The sequence below is a fragment of the Melospiza georgiana genome, chromosome 5 (assembly GCF_028018845.1).
Source record: "Melospiza georgiana isolate bMelGeo1 chromosome 5, bMelGeo1.pri, whole genome shotgun sequence".
Classification (NCBI taxonomy): Eukaryota; Metazoa; Chordata; class Aves; order Passeriformes; family Passerellidae; genus Melospiza; species Melospiza georgiana.
The window spans coordinates 16,688,622-16,713,176 of NC_080434.1; the positions used below are offsets into that span (position 1 = coordinate 16,688,622).

Sequence of the window (24,555 nt, forward strand, 5' to 3'; positions counted from 1 at the left end):
ACCCCGGGTCTGCGCGCGGCGGCGCGGCGGGAGAGGCCGGCGATGGTGCTGGAGACTCTGGCCCGCATCGTCAAGGTCCAGCTGCCCGCGTACCTCAAGCGCCTGCCGCTGCCCGAGAGCGTCGGCGGCTTCATCCGCCTCACAGGTAGGCGGGGGCAGCGGGACCCCCTTCCCGCCCCGGCGGCGCGGTCGGTCCTGCCTGGGATCTGGCTCTCCCCCCTCGTTCCGGGCATCGCTCGCTGTCTGCCGGCCGCGGCACAGAACGGGGAACGCCGAACCCTGAACTGTTGCAGCAGGAGGATGACCCGGCAGGAGGTGTCGGGATGAAGTGCAGGGACAGAGCGAAACGTTCGCCTCTGAAATTCCTCCGGGAACCAAGGCCGCTGGGCCAGAGGCCGTGCGCCGGGATGGATCGGGATTTAGCCGGAGGCCTGAAGCACGGCCTCTTCCTCTTCCTCACAGGTCAAAGGCAGCATCTGAACTGAGTTAAACAACAAAAACCCCTCTTTCTAGGAACCTGCCACATACATAAAGTTAGGATAGTTTTTAAGTGTAGTAATTGTTGTAAGTATTTTCTGCGTGAGGGAGTGGAAGCAGCAGTTCATTGATTGTAACTCTGTGCCAGAGTGAACAAGAACGAAGAGTGAGCGGTGGCGGCTTCTGTGGGCGCTCCGTGCTCCGCGCACCGGCTCTGGGGGCAGGCTCGGCCGGGTGACACACGCGGGCCCTCGGGCACGGTCAAGGGACAGCATTAGTCCGGTGACAAGAAGGAAGGAACGCTCTCCACAGAAAGTAGAAGTAGAAAAGGTTATCAAAGTGCAGAATCAACCTTATATCTTGCAGCACTAACACCCAGACTGTAATAGTGTTGGAAAAATGTTAAATTTAGAACAGGCACAGTTTATTTAAAGCCAGCTTTGAGCACTTCTTTTTTCCAGCATGTTTATGCTGCTTGTGACCTGCAAGTCACATTATCTTCCTCAGAAACAAGCAGATCTCTTTTAAATTAACTGTTCTTTTTCCACAAGTACTCTCATATGAAAAAGCTGTTAATTATATTTACCAAATAGAGAAATTCAGCTGCTGCAGAGTTGGGTTTTAAGGGAGGATAGAACAAACTACAGAACAATGCAACTTCTCCTGTTTCTGGTATTTATCAGTTTATTAATGAAGCCAATTGCCCTTGTAACCACAACTTGACTTAAAATTTGTTAAGCTTAGTAATATTTTATTATCTTACTGCTTCACTCGTCTAACTATGTGTGTTTGTAACAGGATTTTATTTGTGCAGTCTTCTGTACTCATAATGTGTAGTAGTAATATGATTTATTCTGAAAAACCTCTGGAAGGTTTGGTCTGTAGACCAGAATCAGGGCTTTGGGGATTTTACCTAGTGTGATCAGCATGGGAGAACTGTTTTGTTGTCACATTGTTTACCCCACTGACTTCAAGGTACTTCCTCAAATTTGGAGAGAGGACAAGAAGCAAATAACTGCTTTCTTAAGTGTAGACCAAACATGTGAAATGTCAGTCCCAAAAATACTAAACAAAAGTAAAAGAAGGAGCTGAGTCAGAAACTGCTTTTGAGAACTGGCAGGATTTAATGAGCATACCTGAAAAATCCACTGCTTCTAGTTCTTAGTGATTTTTTTGGATGGACTCTAAAAACGGGAGACAAAGGTATATTTAAAAATAGATGGCTACAGAGAGAACATTTTTACATTTTACATTTTACATTTTTATTCAATAGTAAACTAGACTAGTATCTGCCACCATGCTTATACCTCTTCCTGCCAGGGTGAATAGGAATGAAAAGGGGGGAAAAAAGCAAAACTCTACAGGTGCTTCAAGTTATGGCATGGGATAAATGCAACACAGTGAGACTTTTGAGAAGGATGTTGTAGGACACTGCATCCTGGGCACCTACAGTAGAAAATTATCATCTCTTAGGGCATAAAGGTTATTGAAAGTCATTGAAGCGTCATTGCTCGCTGAAGAGCTGTGTGCTTGCTTGCACGCAGAGCTGCTGTCAGTCTTAAGTTTCATTTGAGAAAATGATTGCTGGAGCAAGTGCTGCCTCTTCTGTGTTGTTGTGGTCTTTGTCCTGTCCTAAAGCCTCTAAGAGCAGAGGATTCCCAATCCTGGGGTTATTTTGCAGTGAATTATCATTAGGAAAGACTGTTAGACAATAAAGAAAATTAATGTGACCTTTCGTGTTTGCTACTGTAATTACAAAGTATATTCTTTGGCAAACGGCATACTTTGCTCCTTTTTGGAAAGTGAGAAGTAACATTGGTCTAAAAATATTTAAAGTGCATTAATATTTGCTCTTTGGTGGCATCTATTGAACTTAGTGAGGGACCAGCACTATGAAACGCTGGACAACATAGACCTTGTTTGCAAATGCAGGCCAGAATCCAGATTTGCAACAGTGCAGTCTTAACTCTTTTATTGCTTCTAAACTCTCATTAGCTTGTAGGCAATTTCAGTTCCTGTAGTGCATCAGTTGTAGAAACAACAGAACAAAAGTAAATGGAGCATTTTGGTTTTTTTATAGGATGTTTTATAGGGTGCTGGTTAAAGATGTGGACATCTGTTATCTGGTGTAACCTTATAAAACCAGAATGAAAAACTGCTTGTTTGAAGAAGAAAACTGTTAACATCCAGTGCTTACCTCCTGAAGGTAAAAGCAGTGAGGGAGGAAGGAAAGAATGTTTGACCTTGGGTTTGAAAGTGGATATCTAAATTATCATGCTGTGCTGCTCAGAAGCCTCTTCCAGGTTCTTGCAATTGGATTGTTAGTCTTCTCAAGGTCAGTGAAATGAACAGTGTTGTCTAATGCCAGCATTGCTTTTTGCCCTGGAAGGTGTCATTAAAATGGCATAGAGATTCACCTCAAAATAGCAAACAACCAAAACCAGGATAGATCTGCTTGTTAGTTCTGAAGAGAATGTAATTAGTAGGTACTTCGAATTTGCATGAAGAATGTCATCACTTTAGAGGACATACAAGCACAGTTCCCATATTCCCTTTGACTGATAGTTAATATTTGTTAAAATTTTGATTTGTAGTTGAGCTGTTACTGTAAGAAGCTGCTTTTGGGTCTGCATAGGGTTATTTCCTCAAAAAGTAGCTGAAACATAAATCAAAGATACCAAAGGAGTAGTTGATGGAAGATAAGGAGGGAATGCCTGCTTTGATTTTCCTCTCAGTGGCTGGTCTGTACCTTGATTTTTTGGTTTTGGACATATTACTGTTGGACTAAAAATTAAGACTACCTCTCCTTGAAAATATCCATTGCCTCAGCTTTTTGGAATTCTCTGGTTTCTGATATTTTCCAGGACTTATCTTTGGGATTAGTCTCTATCTAACACAAGTCTGAAGATTGACCTGTTCCATACACTACTCTTCATTTCTGTCTCCAAAATCTGCCTGTCCCCATGCAGCAGAACCGATAAAGAATCTCCAGAATCAGTGTAATGGCTGAATTCTGAGTTGTCAGCTGTGCAAATAAAGTCTTGTGAATTGCCCTACATGTGCTTCAGAAAGGTATGCATGGCTTCAAAACCAGAGCAGTCTACACTTGTAGGAGGGCATTGCATTAGTGTGGATGAAGGGTTTTTACCATCCCTGCTCACCCAGCCTAAAAATCTCTGACAGTGTCTTGTATCCATGCCTTAGAACACGATCACATTGATTTTTCAGTTTAAACACAGGAGCTTCAGGCAGTCTTTTGGCAATAACAAGCCAGTTTATGGTTAGTGTACACATGAATGTAACTGGGGGCTTTCCAGAGACTCCCACATTAGAAGGAAGCACAGAATTTACTGGCTAGTGAGGACAAAACTATTTATCAGCAGTTATCTTGGTACAAATATTAAATAATAACCATCCTAAACAACAGCCTTGTACATCCTATTCATATTTATTTCTAATTTCCTTTCTCAGAGGTTACAGCTGTCACGTTCCTCTTTCACTTATATGAGCCCAGCTGGCTGTGAGCCATTCAGAGACATCCCTGTTCTCATTTTGATGCTGTATCAGAGTGTGAGACCTGTCCTTCTTGTGTGTCAATCTTAGCCCAGTTATATTCACCACACACTTGACAGATGCTCTGGTCCTGGTGTGCCTCTTGGAATGACTGTTCTGTCTTGGAGTTCAGAGGAGTAGCTTTGTAGAGATCCACATTTTTGTCAACAGTCAGGTTAAATACAAAGTTTGGAAATTTTTTTCAGTGACCAAATATTTTACCTCTCTTTTGAAATACATTCCAAGTCAGTCCTTCAGGTAAGGTAAGAAAGTGTGTTTGGATTCCTGATGGAATTGATGGAGTGCTCTGGAAAAGTAATGATAGAGAAGGCAAACAGGCACTGCTGTCCAGGAACTCAGGATTCTGTGCTGCTGAAAACATTTAAGTATCTCAGTGTTAATTATTATTTAGGGCTTGCAGCTCACTGGAGGAACTAAGTAAAGAGCACCAGAGATTAATGCATTGCAGTGAGTCCTGGTGAATGTGGTGAGTTGTGCTTTGCAGGGACTGATGCAGGTGCAGTTGGGGAATGACTGCTGAGACTTCTTGCAGTGCCTGCAGCATTTATGCAGCTGTGATGCATTGCCAGATAAATGCACTAAATGTGGCTGTCACATCAAAGGCAACAAAGAACAAAATATTAATCCCACAAATTATTTTCATTACATAGTCTGGTTCCAGAAAATTCAAATGCTTAAGAAAAATCCATTGGATTCTAACTGGAGAAGTATTAGCAAACTTGTGTTTTATTAGTACAAATTAAATCAAGCTATACAGAATATTGTACTTTTTCAGGGCTACAACCCACCTGGCAGACTTAGCCTGCTCTGTTGTGTTTTCTTTCTTGTACTTCTTATTTTCAAAAAACAATTTTTAGAGCAGAATCTTGCTATATTCTAATCTTCAATAAATTAGTGTCTTGTCTTAAAAAGTGCTTGTGCAACTGCTTGTGGTCCAGCTTGTTATACTTTTTTCTTTCTCTTTTAAAATATTTTTAAACTCCCTTCTGTATGAGTGCTTAATTATTCTCCAGAAATTTAGAAAAATGCCCTCAACCTTTAGTGCACCGTGGTATTTAAATTGCACTGGGGTGCATGTTCTTCACAGCACGTTCTGCTGGAAAAGTAGATCCACCTTATTTACATAAATGCCAATTATTGCTGCATTTCTTAAAAAGTCCAGTAAGCCTTCTCTCACCAGTATGCCTAGAAGATTTATAATGATGTAGCAGCAGGGCAGCCAGATCTGCAGTGGATACTTTTATTTTTTAACTGTACTTGAGAGAAGTTCCTTATCTTGGTAAAAATAATTTTCTGTGACTTCACCTCCTGGTCTTAGGTGTCTGCCTTTCTCCGTGTTGTAGAAACTGATTGCAGATCCCTGAGCAGAGGTCTGAAAAATAAAACCAAAGGGATCGGTGAAGGTTTTTACCAGTACCTTAGTGTTGCCCATTTTAATAAATCTTCTATATGTTTTATATTCTTCCATTGAATCATCTTCTAGAGTGATAAAATTCAATTTCATCAATTAATTTCAATTCAATAAATTCTAGGAGTCAGATTTTTACTTTGGCTGGAGTAAATCCTAAGACTTAATCTATGTCTTCTTTTTTTTCCCCTGAGACTCACCAATGGAATCTTGTTTTCCCTGAGGGCCCTGCTGAGCCCATCTCATACCCTCAGCCTAAGCCACGTGCAAGCAGCTGCTGCTGCAGCATCCTGGGGCAGTGCCAAAAGCCAGCCTAAATCCCACCTTGTCTCTAGTTTCAGAATGGCTGCGGTTACTGCCTTTCCTGGGCGTGCTGGCCCTGCTTGGCTACCTGGCTGTTCGTCCCTTCCTCCCCAAGAAGAAACAGCAGAAGGATAGCTTGATTAACCTCAAGATCCAGAAGGAAAATCCCAAAGTAGTGAATGAGATCAACATTGAAGATCTGTGCCTCACTAAAGCTTACTGCAGGTGTTGGCGTTCGAAGACGGTAAGACACTGTGCTGCTCTAGGGTTAGAGATTGAAACTTGCATATTTTTAGCAGAGCTTTGGTGGTGGATTGCTCTGTGTCGAGCTGTTGCCTTTGTCTGGAATTGGAACATGCTCCTGAACTTTGCAGAATGGCACAAACCTGACTACATGAAGAAAGTAACTGTGGAAACTTGAAAGAAACACAGTAGGGTTTCTCTAAAAATGTTTAGAGAGTGACCACATGTGAGTAAGAATAAAACCAAGCAAACCTGTTTTACCATTTGGAAATACATTGCAACTAATTAAGAGAAAACTACTCTTATTTTGCAAAGAACAATGCTTAGAAAGTTGTTGATATTAGAATGAAAATTAGGCTAGGCCTGTGTTGGTGATTCCTGTCTGGTCCAGAGCAGTGAGATGACTGGTTGGGATATTCCATATCCCTCAAATCAGCTAGATGTAAACGAGGGTATTTTATTTTGCCTCAATTTTCATTTCCTGATTCAATTTTGAATGTCCTGACCACAGTCTGGTTTTGTTTTCCCTGAACCAAATGCTTTCCTTTTTTAATAAAATCAATAAAGTCTGCCCTGAACTGAAGAAGCTTAACTCAGCTATTCTCACTTTGGACTAATCACTTCAGCCAAGTATTTCAGCTTCTCTTAAAAAAGTACTTTCTAGTTGCAAATTACTAAGTCTATTAAGAGCACTCTTAATAGTTGTGCAGTAAATCCATTTGTAGCTGTGATGGCTGTTTTGTTTGCTGTTCTTTCATGGAAAAGGCTTTGTCCCTGACTCTGTGTCTAAGAACAGCTATTTTAGGATCTCCCAAACTTAGTTACCCATTAACTGTGTTTGTTGCCCTTAGTATCCTGTGTCTGATAGGAGACAGGGAGTTTGATGTTGAACCAGGACATCACAGGAGGAAACAGCAATATTATCAGAGCACTCGGGGCTCAGGAAGAAATACAGAAATCACCATGCAACTGCTGTACAGAATTATGCTAATTCTTGTTTTTGGTTTTTATTTTTCAGTTCCCTGTCTGTGATGGCTCCCACAACAAGCACAATGAGTTAACAGGAGATAATGTAGGTCCACTAATACTCAAGAAGAAAGAAGTATAGCAGATGCTTAATCTAGATCATGACTGATAAAAAGTCTTTTATACTGTTGTAGTTGCAAGGGACAGCATTTTGTTATGTGACTGGTATGATTTAGTTTCATGATTGCTGTAGATTTCTTTTTGGAATAAATTGCATTTAGACAGTGATGAATTTGTCACTGTTTTGGTACCTTATTCTGAGAAGAATTTTGCCTGCTTTGTAAAACTGTAAAGTACCTATCTCTGTAAATAAGTCGTTTATTTCAATAATAAATTGACTTTCTACAACTAAGCCTTTTTTTGTATGAACATACAATTATAAAACTGTCACTATTTCAAGTGCACATTTTTGTTGAATTTGTTCTGCTGAGAAATCATGTGTTACTCAGCTTTTCAGGACCAAATTTAAGTGTACTTAAGTGGGGGAGAAAAAGATACCAACTTTGTCCTTTGTGAATGTATTTTCAGGCAGCAGATCAGTGTTAAGTCATGCTAGCTGAAGGTCTGGCCTGCATGGTGTCTAAGTGGGCACTTTGTTGGTCTTACACAAAGCAGCCCAGCTCAGACAACCCCCACACTGCTGGAAAGTTTCACACAGCATCCCAGGTGGAGTGCTGGCAGTTCCAGGCCGTATATAAACCAAATTATTGAGCAGGTCACCCACCACCTTTAACCCTGTATTTTGGGCCCTGTTTTGGTGGTAAGGAAACACAAATTTGTCTCCTGCAAGTTCCCTTGCATTACAGTCACTACTTCTTGCATTGGGAATTTTCAAGGGATGAATGGGTTAAGAGACAGAAGTGAGGATGCAGAGCTGAGCTGTTCTCTTGGCTTGTTACTCATTCAGAATTATTATTTAGGCAAGTCAGAACGTTGCTGTGCTGAGGCTTAAATTCAGATGCAGATAATTACTACTTACCTAACAGCTGGAATTCTAATTAATTATTCTAAAGCGCTTAATTCTCCCACGGAATAGCGTATCCATTAGTTTAAAAATAAAAATTTGGTCCATGCTCCATCAGACAATGGTACCATGACAGATTCTCACCATTCCTTAACAGCATTTTATTTGACCCTTTGTTAGGTGGGAAGCCCCAGAGCTGTTGCCAAAGCTGATCACCAGAGTGCTGAAACAGAAAGCGAGTCAGAAAGCTGTTCTCACCCATAAGGGCTCTTGCAGCAGCGGCAGAGTTAAGGTAGATCATTCCTCCTCCACTTGTGACAGTTGTAGTTCTAGGTTCCAAAACCTCTTGCTTTGCAGCAAAAGATGGCAGATCAGGATGTGACTGTGTGTTAAATTCCTGCTTTTATAAAGTGTGGAACAGAAACATGGTATAATGTTTATTGTTTAAATGCTTCACGGTGGTCTTGCCTTAATGGATGAGCAAACCATAAATGTATTAGGATATAAACATTTATAACAGGGAAAAATATATAAAGGTAAGTGTCTTATACTGTTTTCACTTATAGATGTATATAGAATATCAATCCCCAATTCTTGGGTTTGGTGAAGAAATTACTGTGAAATGTAAAGCCCTGTCTCTGACAATTTTTTCAGGGTTTAAAAACCACAGTCTACTGTAGCAGACTTATTAGACACAGGCTGTATGTGCTTCCAGCTTTTATCAGGATACTTCTGTATTCAAACAGATTGGTTTCTTCTGAAATCACCACCAAACCTGTTAAATTAAGGGAAACCTGGTTAAAGTGAGTAATACAGCAACGTGGTTTTGTTTCTCCCAAAAAACTCCTTGAAGAGAAGAACGATGTAAGGTTTAACCTCTTCATTACTTAATCAAGCTGTGTTAGAGATGGAATTATTTTTTTTCTCCCTACTTGCTCTTAGATGAGATAGTTTAACAGCAATCTACAGACATGGCTATAGGATAAACAGGGACAGTTTTTTTGTTTGTGCTTATATTTGTAAGGGCATGGAACAAATTTGTAGTGTTGCAAGAGCAAGTCACAGTTCTTCTGTAGAAAGCACATTTTATAATTTCCACAAGATAATTTAATGAGAATCACAAGCAAGATAAATCATAATTTCCTTGGATTTCAAAATCTGTCAAGGTAATACTCTCTCATGTCCACAGAACTTCCTATAGAAAATCTCAAAGAATTTACTAATCTTTTCCATCTGAAGTCAGAGATAGATAGCTAAAAGCTGAAGTGCCTGTACAGCTCTGTGTCTCACCAGCAAGTGAGAAGCTGAACTAATAACCTGACTTTTCTAATCTAATTGGGAAGCTCCATACACAGGAATAAATTTTCCCTAAATACCAATAAAGACTGGAATGCAGGTCATAGGACCAGGTCTTCAGTGTTGATGGAAAATCTGGGGAAACTGAAATCGGCATTTTGTGACACCTATTTACAAGAACAGCAATGTTTTCCTTTCTTTTCATAATTAATTTGAACATGGTTATAATAGAATGCAAATAAACTTGTAAAATAGGTTTGGAGAAAGGTGTCTGACTTGGGGCAACTACTAGACAAATGTAACTGAAGTGCAATTGACCAAAAATTTGGTCTCTTGCTCTCTTTATTTAAAAATCAAGATACAGAAACTATCATCCATTTTGTGGCTGTATTACACCATGACTCTTTCACAGTTAATTTTAGACTTCAGTTTAAATTCCATAAAAAGCTCAGTTTGGCTGAAAAAGAGAGAGTAAGCAGTGATTATAATCACATCCCCTGGCCTGTTGGACTCCCTGCTTGCAGATAGACAATTTCTGTCTTTTCCCATATGCTGCCTGCTGTAGCTGCTGGATGCTGGCTGCTGGGAACACTTTCTGCTGTCAGACCTTTCTGCTGCAGAGGTTCTTGTGAACCTTCTGGAACAGCACACTCAGATTTCCCCCACACTATGCCTGTGATTATGTCTGCATGACAGCGGGACTCTGCTTATCAGTTACTGCACATTGTGCTCTTATTTTATTTCCTGCAAATAAGAGAATACCATGGCATAATTATTTAATTGGCTTGAATTTATGCCTTATTCAGTAATGATTTTCAAGGCTTTTTGTTAAAAAGGAGGTGTTCTTTAATGTCAGGCTTCACTAGTACTCTGATAAAAACTGAAATCTAATCTCAAAGTTAGCTGCTATTCAAAAACAGCTGAAACTGTTGTGATACTTACTAAAAAACCCCAGTCTCTTAAATTCTTAATCCTGACATATCATTTAATGAAAAGATGCAAGTGTTTTCTTTCTGGAAGATAAGGAGAGGGAATATTATAAAGCATTAAAGCTTTTAATTTTAGATCTGCAGGTCCCTATAATAGCTCCAACCTGATACTTTTTGAAGATTTAATAAAAGCTGGGGGAAAGGGGTCTCATGAGAAATATGGACATAAAATAGCAGGGAAAGAAAAATCTATTCAATCTCACTTAGATTAACAAAAAAGATGGGAAGTTTTCATTGGTATAGCTTATTCAGGCACTCAGAATTGTGGAAGTGATCTAATGTATAACTGAGAGCACACTGAGGTTACAGGAACAGGCAAATCCCATTTATGACATGCTGTTTTGCTGGGGAAGGAAGTATTAGAGGCTATCACAAACAAGAGCTCTTCATCAGAGGTTTGCTTTTGTACTTACGGTTGTGTCCAAATTTAAAGGGCTGTAATCCTTCCAACATCACACTTCTGTTATTGAACACATTGCAAATTTGGCATAGTGATCCCTCTGTGAGGATTCTACTTTTTATAAAGCTTTACAAAAAAGTGAACTCCTTTAAGTTTTACTGAAGTAGAACTGTTTTATAGACAGCTACTGATGCACACTGTATTTCCTCACCTTGTCAGTTAACTTTACGAACATTACAATTTCCAATTACTTAAAACCTCCTATTAAAACTACATGCATGTCACAAAATAGAATCAATGAGGGTGGAAAAGACCTCTGAGATCACTGAATCCAACTTATGACCACCATGTCAACCAGACCATGACTCTCAGTGCCATGTGCAGTCTTTGCTTAAACACTTCAGGGAAGATGATTCCACCTTTCTGGGCAGACCATTCCACTGTTTAACAACCTCTTCTGTGAAGAAATTCCTAATGTCCAACTTAAAACTTCCCTAGTAAAGCTTAGACTCTTCATCTCATCCTGTCACTGGCAGCATGCCAGAAGAGTCCGGCCCCCCCCCGGCTGCCCCCTCCTGTCAGGGCGCTGCAGAGCAGTCAGGTGCCCCCTGAGCTGCCTCTTCTCCAGGCTAAACACCCCCAGCTCCCTCAGCCACTCCTCACAGGACCTGTGCTCCAGACCCTTCCCCAGCTCCATTGCCCTTCTCTGGACACGCTCCAGCACCTCAATGTCCTTCTTGCAGTGAGGGGCCCAGAACTGGACACAGCTCTTGGGCTGTGGCCTCACCAGTGCCCAGTACAGGGGGACAGTCGCTGCTCCTGCTGGCCACACCACTGCTGACACAGGCCACGATGCCCTTGGCCCTCTTGGCCCCCTGGGCACACCCTGGCCCATGTTCAGCTGCTGTCACCAGCACCCCCGGGTCCTTTCCCACTGGGCAGCTCCCCAGGCACTCTGTCCCTGCCTGTGGCACTGCCTGGGGCTGCTGTGACCCAAGGGCAGGACTCAGCACTTGGCCTTGTTGAACCTCATTCTGCTGGTCTCAGCTCATTGATCCAGCCAGTCCAGATCCCCTGCAGAGACTTCCTGCCCTCCAGCAGATCAGCAATGCCACCCAACTTTGTGTTGTCCACGAATTTGCTGGGAGTGCACTCAATCCCCTTATCCAGATCATCAGTAAAGATATTGAACAGGACTGGGCCAGGACCAGGAGTGCACGTGAAGTAGTCAGAACAGGCACAGAAGGCCAGGTATGTCACAATAAAGACCAAGTACAGCACCCTTAACCATTGCTCCAGTTCAAACCCATCAGGTGCAGTTTGAAAGCATCTTCCTTTCAGGTCAGGAGACAAACTTGAACTGAAGTGAGGATGGTATATTCCCAAGGAAGCAGAGAGAACAGCAGTGTGCACAGTTAAGAGAAATATAATGTACTTGATAACCGTTAGGGGAAAACTTAACAGCTAAATTTCCTGACATTTTTATCATTGTGCTGGAACTGCAGGCTATGAAACGGAAGTATTTCTCAGGAAGCTTTCTTTTTGGTTAGAGAGTAAGGCTTATACAGAGGCATGCATGTACAACTACATACACAGCTCATCTGTATGGCTACATATAGAGCTTATCCGCAAATAGTATGGTGTCAACATTAGAAGTATTTAAGTAGTTAAAAGTATTTTTGACTTTTTTTTTTTTGTTTTGCATATTTAAAAGCTAAAATAGAAATTATTTGTTCTTACTAATGCCAAACCTGGACACCATCAAATGCATTCTACACAGGATGCAGTAAAATGAGTTCAGTGAACTGTAGTGTAGCAATCTGCAGGACAGTATTGCCCACCTCAGTTACAGGCACAATCTAATAGCCTTTCCAAAAAATAACACAGTAACTTCCAGTTTTTGAGGGATGCTGTACTGACCCTGTGCCTCAGAATGGAGTTACCAACAACTTCCTTGGAGTCAGACAGATTTGCTGGTATCTGTCAAGTGATACCAAACCTGAAAGGCAAGAGTAGGATTTTGATCAACAGAGGTTACTCCTGGCTGTAGAACAGCATGTCTCTCTTGACATCATGTTGTGTGAAGGCTGAGGCACACAGGTGAAGAAGCAACCATCCCAATCCCGTACAACCCTCCCCCAGTCCTTAAGCCATCCCACAACCCTCATCTCATTTTCAGGCTCTGTCCTTTTTTCTGCTGGCACCAACATCTTTATTACCAGTCTATGGCGGCCCCAACTGTCTCTTTGAGCATGTAAGTACCAGTTGCTGTATGATCAGAGCTGACAGTCCTTGAAGGCACAAAAGAGTGCATCAGCTGTGAGGAAGAACAGCAATAGGGAAAGGCAAGTTTTGGAACACAACTGAGGAAGGAGAGGGAATCACAACCTGATCAATCACCAATCACTAACTAACTGATGGAGGACTTGTTCACTATGTATCAACAACCACTTACTTTGAAGTTGCTTTCTTTGAGTTGTATAACTTGTCATCTCACAGCCCAGTTTCAACCATCAAGAAGTTATTCACATTAGTCTCCATTTTTTTTGGCTTATATTCTACCTCATGACTCCACTCCACACCTCAACAATTCTGACCCTCTCCTTGGCCTCACCACCCACACATTTCAAGTAAGTCTTGACTGCTGACTTCTCAGTGACTCACTGCCAGGTCATCTTATTCACTGTATGTTCAGCTATTTCATCTCAAGGCACCATCTTCACATAAAAATATTTCATAGAACTCCACCAGGGCTGCTTTAAAAATAGCAGGGGTGACTGATAGTTTTAGGTTCCTCCAGCAAGATCAGACATGCCACCTTTACACAGCAGAAGTGTCAGGGTTGAAGGACCAGACTGCTGCAGTTGTCTGTCTTACGAAGGTTCACAGGCCTCTGCCTCTTCTCCAACCTCTGCACCTTCCTCATCCTCCTTGCTCTTTGTCTGAGCCTTCTGCAGAAGTCTGGGCCCTGCCAAGCCGATAACCAGGGCTCCAATTGGAGCAGTGATCAAGATAGCCAAGAAAGCTACTGTCAGCACATCCATTCCATACTTTTCCTTTTGCTCATCTTGATGTTGTCTTGCTGTATCCAGGGCAAGAGAACCTATTGCAGCCTGCAGGGAAGAAAACATTGCTGAGATGGAGAAAGTAATCTTTAGCACTGAACAAGGAAAAAAGCAAACCTATCAATCATTAGTCAACATTCCACAGAAATTTGACATTTTTAATACATTCAACCTGTTTTTAGGCTGTACATAGTGAAGCAAGCATTGTATTACACCTATGAGGACAATTTTCACTTGACTATGCTTGGAATTTCCTAAGCTAATGAGTTTATCTGTGTGGCTTCCTCCTGTGAAGAACATTGCTTAGCTGCCATTTTATCCACATTTCTGGGGAATGTGTGATTAATGAAATAGGCCAGTATACTGTGTATTGCAGTTGTGAAAATGCCTCACTTGGAGAATGTATCCTGACAATAGTCAACGAGTGAAAGCTTCTGAAAATTTATATCACTGATCATGTAATAAGCCTTGCCTGTTTTGGTTATTAACTTTTGTTTGCAAGTAATCATGCTATTGAGGCAAAGTCCAAATGACATGACAATCACTGAAATAAAGGAGCAGGAATGTAGCCAGCCAGAGGCATCTCTGTTAATATGGCTCTCAGACTACTCCTTACCAAAATAATCACAAACTGAAACCCATCCTGAGTTTGGATGTGACTGTCCTTGCAGATACTTCATGTGTAAGAGGGAAATGCTTTTACCTTTGAGAGTTCTCACAATCTGTATGTGAAGGCACAATAATCAGCAGTGGCTGAAAAGTGGTTACATTTCCTGTGGTATATATACAATTCACTGTCATTCTAAAGAGTAAGCCCAGGATGCAAGCAAAACACTTGCACATAGAAGGTTCTCCACACACTTTTCAAGCAGTTAGAGTGTTTTAGAGTATGAACAGTCAATATTCTACATTCAGTTGTCATTGAGCCTGAAACCTTTCCCCGCTTACTGCTGCACTAGTTAGGGAGCTTTGCTAAAGAAAATAGATTTAGCCTGGAATGAAAGTGATGTTGGATTGTTTACCTGGACAGTGGCTTTGGGAATCCATGCCAGTGAGACAAATACCTTCTCCTTGAAATTAAACCCAGCAAAGGACACCATCAGGAACGTTGCTATGATTCGCACAACTAGGGCGATGCCTAATATAGCAACACAGAGCCCTGCAACAGACAAACACTTCTCAGTGCTTTTGTGCATAGGTGCTTCTGGCTTTTTGATTTTTTTGGGGGGTCAGCCATAATCTTCTTTGTTTTAGATTTCTTTACAGAGATTCTTTCAAAGCCAGTAATGAAAGCTGGAAAATGAATGAATGATAATAATTTGTGAATGATCTTACCAACAGTTTCAGGCCTAAGAGATGTAATGGATACTTCTGCTCCAATTAAACCAAAAAGAAAAGGCTGAAAGATATTCCATGCAACTGCCACAATTTTTTCTATTTCTCTCTGCAATAAAAACAAAACAAATCTGTAAATTCACAAAAAGATTGCCAAGCAGACACAACAGTTAAGTAATCATAGGACAAAGTGAAAATGTTTCATAAAGATTGTCCAGAATTGCTCCTCTTTCTTTGAACTAATACTAAAACATTCAAAATCAGTTGCACACCTTTTGAAGGTCAGACTGAGTCTGGCTGTCCTAGTAAATAAATGTTTGATGTCTTGAGAGGAGAAATAAAAAGCACTGGTGTTTGAACAGTAACAGAGCAGTTTGCAGACAAGAGGAAGAAAATAGAGCATTGTTGATTTTCAGTATTTAGAAAGATGTCATTTCAACAGCTTTGCCATGAAGTTTCTGAGCCTTTGGGAACTGCATGCCTAAACATGTTCTTCCATTTGTAGCTGAGCAGAGTCTGACTGTCCCAAGTTTCAGTCACGACCTCTGTTCATGCTACACTCAGTCAGAGGCCTCTCTCCATGTCAGCAGGAGCAAAGTCAGCCTGAGCAAGTCTGAAATCACATAGCAGGAACGAGTGCTGAACTTTCCACTGCAATATAGTGTATAAAGGCAAAACCATCTTTTCTCCTCACGTTTGAACTTTACACAATTTTCCTAAAACAACTGCTGCCAGGGTAAACAGGAATCTTCCACTTACATGACAAGGTACACATAGTATATCAAATAGCACTTGTCTTTTCATTAAGTGGGTTCTACAATAGCAAATGAACCTTCAGGCAGGAGTGTGTGGAAAATGTAAGTGCAGTGCTCTGTCACTTAATTATCAGTCTAGGGCCTAGACATGTCCCATCCTTGGTATTCTCTTTGGGACTGATCCTGCAACATCAAGGAATGGTAGGTTACAGTAACACAAAAACTGTAACCATAAAGAAAATGAGATGGAAATATATATATGTGTGTGTGTGTGTGTGTGTGTGTATATATATATATATATATATATATATAAACATTTTTGGCCTAATTTCCCCTTGTTATTTTCCCCTTTTCAGTTCTGGCAAAATAAAATTAAATTTAAAAAATAAAAAAGAGCCCCCAGAAATCCCCTCTTTAGGGATTTCAGCCTATTTACTGCCCATTTGACTGTCCCAGGAATAGGTCCAATGTTCACTGTTCTCTGTAGACAGTGTTTGTCAAGTGTCTTCCACCATGGACAGTGGGAGGCAGTGGCCTTTGAGAAGTTCAGCAGGAAAACCTCAGTAATATATTGAGTACACAAACCTCTATCTCTATTGGAGAAAAAAAGAGCTAAGGCATTTGACATCAATATACTTAAGGCCATGAAGCTTCATTCACAGATTAAAAGAACTAAGCCTTTACAGACTGCATATACTCTTTTAAGGTTCTTCCTCCTATAATGGTTTAAAAGCTTTTCAGTAGAGAGCTATATCAGTTGTAATGTCCTTAACTAGTTAAGTCCCAAGAAGAGCTTTTCATCCTTTAAAATTGGACAATCTTAGTTCCTTTTCATTGTTATAACAAACCTTGGTATCTTTGTAAAGTCAGGGTCAAGATGGGGATAATAACATGGACTCTACTATATCTAACCCCCTTTCCTTTTTCTTCCTCTCCTTCTACTGAATGTCACACAGCTATAGCTGTGGAGAGAAAGATGCCCTCAAAACAAAGTAGATGGGACCAAGCAAAAGAGGCAGTCAGACATAGCAGGGTACAGAAAGGCAGTGGGGCAGCAGCAGTAACAAGAAGTAGGCTAGGCCTAAGAGAAAGTGACTAAAAAGCAGTCTTTTGTATGGTTTTTGTATGGCCTTACATCATCATTTATTGTGTGCACCCTGCTCTCTAACTTATCCAAATTACACTGGCTGATATTTGGGAAAGATGAGAGAGGATAGTTAATCACTGCTTTTCATTCCACCTCCTCCAAATCACAGGGACCAAACCCTCAGGGTATTCAGGCCATGTACACAACTGCATCTTGGACACTTATTTGTAAACTTAACCATAAACTGACTGTGTACAGACACTCCCAGAGCTGGGAATTGAAGCTCTGGACTGCTACTGTCAAGTGGCTAAGTCTCCTTCATATGGCTTAAGATGTCTAAGAAAAGCTGAGCATTTCTCAATCAGTACACCAGGCTCTGTGTTGGCATACACATTGCTCTACTGACACACATGGTCACTTTCTGTCACAGGAAATGCTAAACACTTCCAAAAAAATGTACAATGTGCTGCTTGGTTTGGTGGGGTTTTGGGGTTTTTTTGCTTGTTTGTTTGGTTTTTAAATCTGTACACCCTCTAACGCTTCAGAAATATACCATTAACACTCCAGACAGAAATTCAAGCTCCTGTCAGGCTGTACATTCATCAGACTTTGGATATGATATGCTTCTTAGGTAAACATTCACCTTTTCATCAGACCATCCCACACCTGCAACAAAAGCTAAGACTAATGTGCAAAGCCCTCCTGATCCAGGGAAGCCGAAGTAGATGCTGCCAAAAACAGCAAACATGGACAATCCAAGTATAAAATACGATCTCTTCCATGCCAAAGATGCCTGCAGCCAAGGAAAGAGACAAACAAAAAAGTGAATTTCTTTCAGAAACGGGGGAAAAAAGTTACTCCTCTTAATTTTGAAAGTAAGAACTTGAAAAGAAAATCAAAAATTAATAATTCTGAAGGAATCAAAGCTTCCAAGTGAGAATTGAACTGCTCAGTTCATTGAGGACTTTTTTCAGACATTAATTCCTAAGAATACAAATTTTGAAAACATAATTTTTTTTCCCTCTGCCAACCCAAATTTTTATTGCCAATAGGCTATTTTTATCACAAGGAACATGATGTTCTGTTCCAGCAGCTCTGCCTCAGCTCTGTGATAGCAGGATTTTCTACCTGTGTGGTCAAGTATTACAACAGTTTATCCAAGGAAAGGTGAAATCTTTGCCACCAGACGTTTTTAAGGACAAGTCAAATATTTGCCAGGAATAATCTAGTTTTATTTCATTCAGTCTCACAGCAGACAGTTATCTGCCATTGTTCCTCATTTCTATCTAACTCTTTAGCTCTTGTATCACACTTCTTACATTATTTAATAACAAATTTGATGCCACTGAGGGCAACAGATGCTCTGAATATCGACTTTGGTAGTCCAGAGTGTATCTACATTCTTCCACAATTTTCTGTTCATTTAATTACCCCTCAACAGAAAATTCATCTAACACTTTCTATAGATGTAATTTTAATGGAAAGTAACACATTGTAATTAATACTTACGATGTGTTCCATCACTTAAAACCTCTAATACATCTGCTTTGTTAATTTTAAATCTTAGGCCTACTGGATACATCTTAAAGAAGTACATGTGTCTTGCATCAATCTAATAAATTATCATTTTACTGTCTGAAATGGGTATCAGACCCTTCCTCCATTTCCACTACCTCCAATGAGAGCAGGATGGTGAGCTGGGGGGACTATGAGATCATACATTATAATTGATGCAGTAAATAAATAGTCACCTTTAAAACACATCCTCACTTGATAGGTTTGCAATCTGGAAGCTGCTAGCACTGTAAAAAGCTTTCCCCAAAACCAGCTTCACAGGAAGTTGGAAATTAATAACTAAAGAAAATAATCCCTTAGCAAAGAATCACTTGATTGTAATCTTTTTTAAACTAGGTTTTTACCTGATCATGGCTTGGGAAATATCGAATAAACATTCCCAGAATTCCCCCAGCTGCTATTCCAACAGTGACCTCCAGCACTCCACGGAGCACATTGTACAGAGTAGAACCTATTTTGCAAAAGGAAAACACATTCAGTAAGCCATCCACAGAGCTTCACTCAAGCCATGCTCTCCAGACCTATGAGGTGATTCCAGGACAGTGTCTGCTTTAAATTACTTGGGGCAAAGTAGTTCAGGAGGGAACCTATGGGCCTGAAAGAACTGGATGGTGCAACTTTCTTTCTCTGAAAGCTCATGCCAAGAAAGTGTGCAAGAGAAGTCAGAGAAAGAGGCATTGTAAGAACACTGCCAAACCCAGTGAAATTTCAAAGCATTGTGTTGGGCATGCAGAGCCCAGACTTGGCAGGTAAGGGAGCACTCCAGGAAAAATGTTCTCTAAAAGTTGTTGTGACCCAGAACTCAGAGCTGACCATGCTACACCAACTTTTGAACATGGGTAATTTCCATCTCAGTATTTAAGGCTATACATGACTTTTCTAATAAGATGCCATTAAACCAGTCAGTCATAACAGAGCACACATTCTCCAAAACATCACTGTTCTGCATTTCATTATGTACAGATTAACCAGCATACCAGAAGAGAAAGCCATGCCAAGGCAAGTGTTGAAGCCTGTGATAGCCAGAATGTCATCGATGCTGCCAGCTGCCATTAGCAAAGTTGGGACACCTTTCTCCACCCCATATCCCCCAGCTTGTAAAATCAGCATGGAGGGAACCACCACAGCAGGGGAGACTGCACCTAGAACAAAACTGAAAATACACATGTTCAGTATCTCAAAAAGAAAGCACTGAACTAAAAAAAACTTCAAAATGTTCTGACCTTAATTCTTTTGAAGTATAAATAAGTAGACCTTTTTCTAAAGCATTTTCCTAACCTTTCCCCTCTAATTACACGCAGGGATATTTCTGTGCAGATCTCCAATCAGCTCTTACTTTCTGCCCAACTCAGTAACATTAGAAGTAAAAGGCTCCACAGGCTAAAACTGGAGTTTCCACTGCAGGCCAGTTATGCTCCCTGACAGACACCTGGATTGTCCCATTTGGAAACCTGGTCTAGACGTACTTATGACTCAGCAGCCCAGTTCCTTCTCATAAAATTCAGCACGTGTCAGAGGAGGAGTTCACCCATCTTGTTCTAGTGTATGGGTCTGGCCCAAGTCCACCAATTTAGATAGGACTAGATGGAAAAGGTCTTCTCTTCAAGGATGTTACTCTAGAATGTACTATGCCACATCCTTGTCCTTGATTTGTGACAGGAAGGCTGTCCTATGTGTATCTCTCTGTATGGAAGTTCTGAATTCCAGTATGAAGATTGTCCAAACTGTGGTATAATTTGCTGTCCCTAAAAGCCCCCTTTGTTGTGGTTCAAGACTCAGGGATTGCACCATCCTTCTTTCTTCAAGTGCTCAGGTCACAAACACAGGAAAGTAAAGATGCAAGTACTCCTCTGCAGCCTGAAAATATGACCTTTAAATAAGCCACAGAGCCAGATACAAAGGGTAAAACCAGAGGGGCTGAGTACAGCTTCCCAAATGGCACTGAACTGAGGTCTCTGCTTGTCACAGAGAACTAACCACAGTTAGATCACTGAGCTGCAGCCTGGAAACCAGCACTTTTGTCATAGAGGAGAAAAGGCAGTACATTACCCTAATATAAATCCCCATTGCCATGGCAAATGCAGGAACAAGTAGGCAAGGACAGCAGCTGTGCCTGTTTCTGAGAGGCACGGTCCGAAAGCAAGCCGTAAACAGACAGCTTTGAGCTTCTTAAGAGCCTGCAATCATACAGGCACAACAGTGTCAGAAGCCTTGGCTTTACAGAGAGGAAAAACACTTACAATCTGATATGGCTTGTTAAAGAATCATGTCTGAGCTGCACTATAGGACATGACATGGCCTAAACGAGAGATAAGCCCAAGCCCAGCCGGATTTGGATATAAAATTACAAGTGTGGCAGTGAATCTAGGTTTGATAAGGTGCCTGAATGTCACAGGAAGGAGTAACAGAAAATTCTGTTTGGCTTCTTTTCATTTGCTCCATCCACAAAATATTTTACTATAATCCCAGAAGTTGCATGAGCAGCCCCCAAAATTGCCCCAAAATCTATGAACAAATCATGAAAAGTTATAGACCTACATCAACTTTGCACAAGAAGCCAAGCATCTTTCAGCTGTCTCTCACTTGATATTCAGAGATTAGGCTTCTTTTGGCTCAGCAACTTTTAAAAAATTTTTCTAAACTGGCATATTTGCTTCTAATAAAGAGCTGTCTTTAATAGTCACAAACAGTAGGTCCCTAATTTTGACATGAAATTAAAAAAAAAAAAAGAAAGTATAATCAGTGAGTTCCACTTTTTACCAGACCAGTTTATCCCAGCATAATCAGGACTAAGAGAAACTGACTTCTATGTCTTCAGAGTTTCAATTACACAAGAAACAATTGTAACTGCATCAAAGCATTGCCACACACAGAGTCCAAGCAAAGGTTTTCTTACCACATGGAAGAAAAAGGAGTCAAAAATGAAGTTCCCTCAGCAAAAAAAGTTGTTATGAATAGAAAAAAATGCAGTCTCACAGAATTGGACATCCAAGCTGTGTCTAACACCACACAGTTCATGCTCCTACAAGCCTCAATGTTTTGGAAAAGAGGATGATGATAATAAAGGAAAACAGGTATTTTTCAATATTGACAAAACCTTATTTTCCTAAATAACTGTAGCATTGGCAACTCTGTAGGTTTTCTTGGTTAAGAGAAATGAATTTAGATGTTCTAAACTACCCATACTTTATCTAAGTTTATATAAACTCTGAGTGGTTCCTTCAACAGGGAGGGGCCAGTAGGGTACAGCTTTATTTCAGCCAGCCCATTCTGAATAAGCAAAACCCTGCCTTCATCAATTTATGAAGTATCATGTTTCTCAGGGTGCAGAGACTGTTTTTTGTTCACAGGACTGCTACGGGCTTCATTGTGATGAGAATCATTGTTTCAGTAGTGCAGGTGGATTCATCTTTGCAATTAACATATTTGCATTAAAATGGCCATGATTAAAAAAAAAAAAGTTTAAAAAGTTGCACAGGGTTTACACTTTTTTGGTTGGCTGGGATTTCAAAAACATTCTCTTTCAAGGACTGGGGATCCCTTGCATTGCTTCAAATTTTCAGTATAAACTAAGAGGGAGTTGGTCAGGGAATGTATAAACTCTTCCTGACAGACCATGACAGTGCACACATCTTCCATAGGTTCCACTCACAAAATTCAGGAAATAAAAATAATAATAATTTTTTTTCCTCAGTTTTTTTTTATTGCTCGCCTAATGGACAAATTCAACTGCCAATATTACCATATAATTATACAACAGAAATTATGCTTTCTGTAATGATCTAATTTGCAGATGCTCCAAGACCGAGCAGTTCAATATTTTTAATGGAATCAATTATTTAGGTTTATTTGATTGCTGTTGTATAGTCTGCCACACACAAATGGCTGGTGCCATACCTTTGGATCCAGGCCGAGTCCTGCTCGGGTCAAGATAATGGAAAGAGCGATGTTTCTCAGTGCTGCAGACCAGCGTAGGTTTATCTGGACAAAGTCACTGATGAACGGGGTATTTCGGATTAGGAAACCAGCAAGTAGCATGCCTTAAGTCAAAACAAATAAGCTCCTGTCAAACAATTTTTTTATTGCACAAGAAAAGCCTGTATAGCACTCTTAAAAACAGATAACCATATCATGTTATTATATGAGAAAAAAAATTTATATTCCAAATTATTAGCCATGTTTTAACAATCAGACCTGAGGCATGAGAAGAGATAAACACATTTAAAGCAGTGAAAGTGGCCTCAGAACCCAGTAGGTTATCAATTAATAAATCAGCTGATACACAGCTTTAGTCTGAGTCAAAAGGACTCAGCTTTGTTTACAAGGTACAGGTCATACTTAGCATAAGCAAAGACACCTCTGCATTCTTAGAGATTTTTTTCTTGTTAGCTTATTTTAATACAAAAATAGGAAGATCATTTAATATTGTGTATTTATCTCAGAAGCTGGGAATTGTTAAAAATCCTCTTACGTGTAAGAAATGCAGGTAACACAGGAACCATTATGCTGCATTCACTAGGAAATATAATGTAAACCAGCTCATCATGGACTAATTTAAACATTTTCAAGGGCTCTGGCAATGAAACTCTTACACAAAGAGGGGACAAAAAAGGGAAAGGAAATCATAAACTTTGTTTTATCCTCTATTTGAGCTACTTGCAAGACACAACATTTTACAAATATTAGTAAAACTGTCAAAGCAGAGACTTCCTGCAAAGCTATTGAAGCCACAGCTCTGGAAGCATATGGAAAAGTACTGGACAAGTTGACCTCAAATACGGATCTACAGAGGATTCATTGTGAGTCCTGATGACTCAAAGATACATTTTTGTAGCATAATTTTATATTAGTCATGTTTAGAAACAGGAAACTAAAAAACCCCAGAAAGTAAACAAATCACTGTGCTCAGGTTGGTCCCAGCTCAGTGTGAGCCTTGATTGTAAACTTGATTTGTCCTGGGACAGTAAACTTTCAGACATTGTTCTTTCCACCACATCTCGGAAAAAGAACAGTGTCATAATTAATCTGTGGTACCCCATGACAATTATATGAGGCTGGCACTGTGATCACATGCTGTTTGCAACATCTGCACGAGGTCCAAGTCACTGCAGCTACCCTGATCTGGGAATCTACTTAACAAAGCAAAAATCTCCACCCCAAAGGAGATCTTAATTGATTTGCTTCATGGTTCCTGTTGCAGAAACCTCTCTGCAACATGCACCTAAAATTTATTATGTGGTTGTTTCAGTACCAATTTAATTCCTTTTTTCCTGAGAGACACTCACAATAAGGTGCTTAAGTGCTCAGCCAGCCACCTTACACTCTACTGGACCTAGCAAAAGTGGGTTATAGGCAGGTAAGAGCACATGGTTTGAATTCTTAATGTAAAAACAGAATATTCACAGACATTGTCTGTCTTGTCTTCTGAGCCATACATATTTCCAGTTTTCCTCAAAGACCAGGGATGTGAACAATGAACTCTGTCCTAAACAACCCAAGAGACATGTGCTGTCATGCTGAAGTTTCTGCTGCACAGTATTACCTGTCTGACAAGCAGTTTCATGCTCAACTCATAACTTTCAGATAGAGATGTAATTAAAAAACTGTCAAGCAAGCAGAACCCAAATGGTCAGAAATACTTTTATTTGTTTAAGAGGTGTGCTTACTTAGAATGGGCAGACTCCCTGCATGTGACATTCCATGTTCATACTGCAGGCATGCATGCCATATGCAAAACCTCCCTCCCTCTCATTTGAATTTCTTTCCTCTGGTGAAACTAAACAGCACAAGAGTGCACAGCTGCCTGGACAGAGCTGTGTGAGGAGCTCCTGTGGGAGGCACAGCACCGGCCCTGCAGGCTACAGAGCCACACCTGGCCCACCCTGCCAAGCAGTTTTACTGTCTGTCAGCAGCTTTACTCATTTATGCACTAAATGCAGCAAGGGGACAGCATACAGCTGGGGAGAAGAACCTAGAGCTTCATTTCCAGCTCCACTGACATCATAGCACTTCAAAATATTGTACTCATCTAAGAGGATAAAATCTCCTCTAGGAAAGAA

At 40.5% G+C, this 24,555-nt stretch overlaps 2 protein-coding genes across 5 annotated transcripts in view; one reads left to right on the forward strand and one right to left on the reverse strand.

Annotated features, from left to right (window-relative positions):
- On the forward strand, positions 1-7,382 carry CISD2 (CDGSH iron sulfur domain 2). The gene is made up of 3 exons (XM_058024317.1): positions 1-145; positions 5,794-6,005; positions 7,023-7,382. The coding sequence occupies exons 1-3, from the start codon at positions 43-45 to the stop codon at positions 7,110-7,112; spliced, it is 405 nt and encodes a 134-aa protein (XP_057880300.1). The 5' UTR covers positions 1-42; the 3' UTR covers positions 7,113-7,382.
- The window catches only part of SLC9B2 (solute carrier family 9 member B2), a 27,225-nt gene continuing 6,227 nt past the window's right edge, over positions 3,558-24,555 (reverse strand). For 2 of the 4 annotated variants that reach the window (XM_058024315.1, XM_058024316.1), the window contains exons 5-12: positions 22,394-22,536; positions 20,546-20,673; positions 19,474-19,649; positions 18,841-18,947; positions 17,565-17,714; positions 15,080-15,188; positions 14,767-14,903; positions 12,422-13,792 (exon numbers count right to left, since the gene is read on the reverse strand). In XM_058024315.1, the coding sequence (XP_057880298.1) occupies positions 13,553-13,792; positions 14,767-14,903; positions 15,080-15,188; positions 17,565-17,714; positions 18,841-18,947; positions 19,474-19,649; positions 20,546-20,673; positions 22,394-22,536 (1,190 nt within the window). In that variant the 3' untranslated portion in view covers positions 12,422-13,552. Of the gene's footprint in view, positions 5,423-7,424; positions 8,770-12,421; positions 13,793-14,766; positions 14,904-15,079; positions 15,189-17,564; positions 17,715-18,840; positions 18,948-19,473; positions 19,650-20,545; positions 20,674-22,393; positions 22,537-24,555 lie in introns of those variants that run through there. The other 2 variants (XR_009114455.1, XR_009114454.1) reach the window with 2 other exon arrangements.